At 38.3% G+C, this 6,945-nt stretch overlaps 1 protein-coding gene across 1 annotated transcript in view; it reads left to right on the forward strand.

Moving 5' to 3' along the window:
* Positions 1-4,172, forward strand: part of LOC142490925 (interleukin-5 receptor subunit alpha-like) — a 54,734-nt gene extending 50,562 nt beyond the window's left edge. The window contains exon 11 of the mRNA XM_075593316.1: positions 2,876-4,172. Within this exon, the coding sequence (XP_075449431.1) occupies positions 2,876-2,956 (81 nt within the window). The 3' untranslated portion in view covers positions 2,957-4,172. The remainder of the gene's footprint in view (positions 1-2,875) is intronic.
* The last annotated feature ends 2,773 nt before the right edge of the window (positions 4,173-6,945 follow it).

The raw sequence follows: 6,945 nt of genomic DNA on the forward strand, positions 1-6,945 counted from the left end.
CACCTTTATATATTCAAATGTAAAAAATGCTGCACTTACATTAAATATCAGAGCTACATCAAACCCCCCACATCACTCCATCCACTAGATGTTTAAGGCATATACCTCAGTAGTTGGTAATAATTAGCCCCTCCAAACCGATCCCGATTGGGGGCTGGCTGATGTTTAGTCCGTAAAAATTACACTGGGGCCTGCTGCAGAGCTCGAGCAGGACGGGAAGGTAGGAATTGCAGTAGCGTCCTGCGTGTGACATCACGCGTCTCCCGCAAGGACTCTGGATACCTCAACGCGTTTTGTGTACAACTACACTTCGTCAGGGGTGTATCCTTGACCTCTAAGATTGCACCTTACATAGGGGATGCAATTTTAGCAATTATATCCTAGAATTCTTTAAATTAACATAAACATTTAGACTCCTCCACAAAGATAGACATACTAAATAAATACCACATAATTACATAAACCACATATTACAACCATAATTCAAACATACATTTTCTCATATTTACCCCTGCCTAAAAAAATCAATATAACTTGTTCAAATACCAATTAAAACTATACAGAAGGGCTCAGAGATATATTACAAATTAATACTACTACTCATCTTATACCACTATGTCATAATAAATAAAAAATAAATTTAAATTAAAATGTAATAATGTCATTCAATTTAACAATTGAATATAAACTAATTACATATACAACATGTATATACCTATAACTAATTTTTCATTGCTACAATCTTATTAACTTCATGTTTAAAATATTGTTTCAATTAAATGCACCTTATATAAAAAGCCTCAACATTACAATTTTAAAAACCCAATATCTTAATCTATAATAAAAAGGCAGCACTTCTAAATTACATAAATATTCACACCTCATACAATTGGCATATCATAGTAAAAATGTAACTTATTTAAAATATATATTTAAATACATTTACAGTGTTCAGTCAATTGGTCTAATAAATAGCTTAAAGGGATCATCGTTATTTCATTATTTATAATTTTATCCCCAATCATTTAAGAAATGGATGTAATTCAATCTGTTCATTTAAGCCCATAGGATATTTACTGTGTAGTGAATAGATCTAGTATTGTTCCCTTGAAGGAGTTTTAATTCCCTAGCCCCCTTCCTGGGATCTCTATCTACTATCTCTAAGCCCTTGAACTTCAGGTCTTTGGGAGACCCTCCATGGCATTCAAGAAAGTGTTGCGCACGGCTATACACTTTTTTTTCCTCTTTCAATCAAATGTTTGGAATTCCTTATACCGTTCACATGTTCACCTATGCGCACTTTCAGTGGCCTTATGGTTTTCCCAATATAATTCTTATCACATGGACACGTGACCATATAGACAACAAAATTGCTATGTCAATTAATAAAGTGCCTAATTCTATATTCCTTCCCAGTACAGCAATCCTTGAAAGATTTTTCCCGTGACACATGACACATTTCCCACATGGCAAATTTCCCAGTGGGTTATCCAAAAATTGAGTACCTACTGTAGGATGATACTAGATGTTTTCTATAAAACACTTGGAGCCAAGATACTCTTTAAGATCTTTGCTTTTCTGAAGATTACTTTTGGTTTGGCGGAAAGCGTTTGCTTCAGGATTGGGTCCATTTTAAGGACATCCCAATGTTTAGATAAAATCCTTCTAATGAAGGTCTCTTGTTTGCAATAATTTGTAATAAACATGGAAGTGTCTTGTTCCATGAGTTTTTTTAACCCTAGGAATTAGAAAGAATTTATGGGCCTTCCCTACTTTTGTTGATTGCGTCTTTGACAACACTTGAGTTGAACCCTTTATCAAGGAACCTTTGTTCAAAGATTTTCGATTGGTTCTCTATTGGGTCTATTAACGCTGAACAATTTCTCCAAACCCTTAGGAATTGCCCATAGGGTATATTTTCCGGAGCCATTGTTGTGAGTGATTGCTATCATAATCAAGAGTTAACATCCACTTTTAAAAATATTTGGCTCTCAATATGGTACCCTACGGCTTTCAATTTGAGATCCAAAAAATTGACCTCCTGTTGGGTTCGATTCCCCAGTCAGGACAATATTTCAATTATTATCGTTGATATTGAATAAACAATACCAGGTCACCCTTTGTCCCAGACCAAATAATTAGGATGTCATCGATATATCTACCATAAAATACTATATACTCACTGAACAGATTCTGAACCCACACATATTTCTCCTCCCACAAACCCATAGAAAGGCCCACATAGTTGGGTGCAAACCGTGTACCCTTGGCCAAAACTTTGCGCACCCCTGGTATAGATCCTGGAAAGTGCTCATGTGTGATAATAAAGTTTATGTAAATTGTACTGTATAATTGCACTGTATAATTGCTATGAATTTTATTGTATGTGGAATTAATATGATGTGTTAACCTTTTTGGTGCTACTGGGGCCATCAACTCATTGATTGTTGTTATGTTTGAATTTTTGTATTATGACATAAAAAACTTTATTTGTCTACTTAATTACATCTCGGCTTTTATCCTACTGTGAAGTTGAGATTATTCAAAGAGCAAACTGGGGCTATTTGAGGTTTTAAGTTGTATTATGTGTTTTTTTTCTCTATAGAATACAATATATTTATTTTCATTCTTAGTAGAGGTGAGTGCATCACCAGAAATTCTTTCTCTTTCATGTTCTCTATACACTATGGCCCATGCTATTCCATAAGACAACGTATACTAGAACATGTATTATGGAACTGTTCAGTAAATATGGCCCTATGGCATTTGGGAAAGTGCACATATCCTATCAAACCTGGGAAATATTAATGTGTGTTCTTAAAACTCATGTATTTAGTAATTAAAAAAATATGTTTCATGTTTTAATTTTTTGCAGAAATGTGTTGCTGTAGTACACAATGAATGTGTACCCATTACACTGATAGAGATTGTGACTGCTTCGCAAGAAGATGGCTAACGATAATGAAGAATTCAAGAAACATGGCCCTGCCTCGGATTTTTAGCATTTGAAGTGAAATTACATATTAGCTAATGAACTAATCATGTAACCTCATAAATGCAAGTGGATCATAACATAGAATGACAGCAGATGTGGGTCTTCATGTAAAGTAATTGTATATAATGTATACATGTATATATTCTAAAAATAAAATAAATATATGTTTACCCCTAGCATTTGATTGTGATAAAAGTTATGGCCCATATTTACTTAACAGTCTTATGCCATAAGACACCTCTCAGAGCTGGAAGACCCCTTACAGTGCATTCATTTTATTGGGCTGTAAGGTGTCTCCATGTTCCAGAGATATGTGTCCCAGTGTTTTTCCTTCATTGAGATATATAAATTTTTTAAGGTACACACAAAAAAAATCAAATGCATATTATGCATATTGATATATAGGTTGGAAAGACGCTTATGCTCCAAGCCCTGCAGATAGGGACTGGGATGTAAGTTACCTCTTACAGATGGATAGGATGTTTATGTATTTGTGTGCTTCCTTAAAATGTATTGCTTAAAGCTATGGGCTGAATAAAAGCCATGGTTTATTCTTCCCAAATATGTATCCCTGGTTGTACTCTGCGCATGTCTTTTACAGTCCCAATAGATAGTTCCCGCAGATATGGCCAAGGTGAACAGGGCCGCCAATAAGGGGGGGGTCTGCCGGGGTTGGTGTACTGGCCCATTGGTTGGGGGGGCCCGGCCGGCAGGCGTTGCACATTTCCCCCCAACCTCTGGCCAGGCCCTGCTGCCAGTCACGGCCAGGCCCTGACTCTCAGCTGCCTATGTCCCTTCCTTTCTCTGCCCCACACCATGAGCTTCCGATGGGGCGTGCGATGAAGCTCTCTGAAGTCAGCACATGGCGTGCCTGAAGCAGGGTCAAGCTTACTTCCGGCGCGCTGACATCAGAGTGCCCCACCAGTGCCAGCAGTGGAAGCTTGGCGGCGTGGGGCAGAGAAAGGAAGAGGCTTATACTGTAGGCAGCTAATAGTCGGGGCCTGGCCGCGACTGGCAGCACAGCCTGCCCAGAGGTAGGGGGAAATGTGTGGTGCCGGCTTGGTCTGACCCAAGGTAAGTCTGTATTTTTATATGTATTGGGGGTATTTTTATATGTATTGGGGGGCTTGAAGGTATTGTTATATTTATTGGGAGGCTTGAGAGAATTGTTATATGTTTTGGGGCATTTTTATATGTATGGGGGGGTTGGGGATATGTATATATGTATGGGGGGGTATTTTTATATGTATTGAGGGGTTTGTGGGTATTTTTATATGTATTCAGGGGCTTGGGGGCATTTTTCTATGTATTGGGGGGCTTGGGGGAATTGTTCAATGTATTGGGGGGCTTGGGGGAAATGCTCAATGTATTGGGGGGTTTGCCATATACCCTGTGTTTTATACATTTTGGTACTATTAAAGTGTTTTAATTATTATCATCATATCACCCATTTCATTTGGATATCCTAGCTCGCACATTTATTAATTCACACACATCTCATGTGTCTGAGTGCTGTTTTATAGGGCTTCTCACTGATTCAGCCGCCCCTCTGGGACGCGGTACTGTCAGTATTTTTTGCATTATTCTCTATTCCCTACTGCACCTCTCACATTTTTAATTAGTTACTATTAGGAGTGCTGGTGTTTTGCTTATTTTGTTGTATCAAAAAAGTGTAAATGTGTTTAATCTAGCAATACAAAAAACTAAAATATGGGTGACGTTTCAGACCTAACAGTCCTTTCTCAAGCTCCACCAGGAGTATGAATAAAAATAAAATAGACCCACCTCCAGCAGCTATCAATGCGTCTGCAGCACAGGTATAGAGATGCTCACATCTGACACAACTGCTGCCGGGGCATTCCTACAGTCTGTGTGTATTTGTGCGTACAGTATATACACTCATCTCACCTGAGGGACATCTCTCTGCCAAGGTAAGCCCTAACCTTACCCTAAAACCCCATACACTTAACCCTTAATACCAATGCTACTATCTACCCTCAAAACCTTACCCCCTTACGCTAAATTTATTGAAAACAAAGCAAATTCCTGTGCTCCTACCAATTGGGCTAAAATATGCTAGTGACATGTTTTCATTTAGAACTTAATGCTGTGTAACAAAGGCGTCATTTAGTTGCATCTTTCGATCAAAACATAATTCAAGCCTTCCAACCTCACGAAGGTAGATTCAGTTTAGCAGGTACCTACACTGAATATATGCAATTTCTTAGTGTCCTGTTGACTAAATTTTTGAAGTATGTGAAAGTGCCGTGAAGGGGTTAAATAAAAGAAGCATACCGTGTGATTATTTGTGAGTCAGTGCAATTAAAAGCTGGCCAAAGCCAGTAACAAAGTTTCCTTTTATAAAGGTAAATTGTGGGTGCACAATTGCCCTAGTGTTAAATATTAATATTTACACATATCTCTTCTGTCAGCTATAAACACTCACCTACTCTTCAGTGGTGGGGGAGGTGTGGACTGACAATGAGGTGTATTATACCTTTATGCTAATTGGAGAATTGGTAAGGAGCTCTATCCTGAAAGGAGGAGCCATTCACCACCAAGGAACTGTTTAGTAAAACAGAAACCAGGTGAGCCAAAATCTACCCCTAAGACGCAATGTATCAGTAATATTATAATTAAATGCCCTTATGGAGTATGCAGCATCGAAAAGAATGTGCCTAACATTTATAAAAAACATATACTGTACATATTACCTGCACTCCTCTCTTTATGAAGAAATCTGCTGGTAAAAGGATTGACCATACTGTACATATATGGAAAACAAAGAACAGTGCATATTTACTGCAGTCTTTAGCAGGTCCGTGCAAGATGGCTTGCCTCCTATCTCAATCATGTCCCAATGAAGCGACAACGAGTTGCGAAATGATGCAAGTTTATCCCATGCGAGGATTCTTAGCATTTCAGTAAGCAGTCGCACCAGCAACTCTCACACGATTGAGATCAGAGACACGAAATTCTGCTCGGACTTCCTAAGGACTGCAATTTTTTAATCAGATAAGCTTTAGTTATTTTTACCATTATGCAGAATTTTTATGTGCACCAAATAAACTGTTCCTATTTACAGTAGTGTCACCTAAGTGTATCCTGTATTTTTATGCTTCTTCTTTAGATCTATATACAGTATATATTAAAAAATGATTTATGTATATATATACTTTGCCGGCCGCCTTTAACCTAACACTTACCCGCAATTGTTCGGGGCTTTTTTTTTCAGCCGCCGAACTTGGCCGCGCGCCAGCCGCATCTTGTGGCCGCGTGCGGCCGTTTATCCTGATCAGCGCTAATGGCGCTGAACAAAGGAAGCGCCTGCGGCGCCGAAAAGAAAAAAAAAGCCCGCGTCTGCACGCGGTTTAAAAATACCCGCGGAGAAAGCCTCATTAGACTAAAGCGGGCCGCCACTGTGTATATATATATATATATATATATATATATATATATATATATATATATATCAGGCATAAGCTTATAGGGGTCCATAGCATGTGGATTTCAAGCAAAAGGTGGCACTGTGTGCTCATTTTCATGTCATTTCCCAGAATCCCTTGTTGCAGTGGAAGTGCTGTGTGCTGGGTGATAATGGTGAAAGGCAGGGTTGCAGACCTGTCTAAGACATCAAATGAACACACAGCAATATATCCATTATATATAGTTCTGGGGAAAAAATCATACAGCAGAAAATAATGAATTCAAAGATGTAATCAATAATAAATGTAAACAATTCTGGCACTACTACATCACAAAATTGCCTCTTGACATCAATAAGAGATTTCGTGTGGTAGTGCCCTGTTAACACTTTTGAAGTTTAATGACTAACCCTAAATAAGTGTCCTCTTGGTATATGTTCATTTGCTACTATTTGGCATCCTGACAAGACCAATGTAATTCAAAGGTGAGTAGAGAAAGGGAGATGGACTCAGGAGACCAGTGTA

The sequence above is a fragment of the Ascaphus truei genome, chromosome 3, assembly GCF_040206685.1.
Source record: "Ascaphus truei isolate aAscTru1 chromosome 3, aAscTru1.hap1, whole genome shotgun sequence".
NCBI lineage: Eukaryota > Metazoa > Chordata > Amphibia > Anura > Ascaphidae > Ascaphus > Ascaphus truei.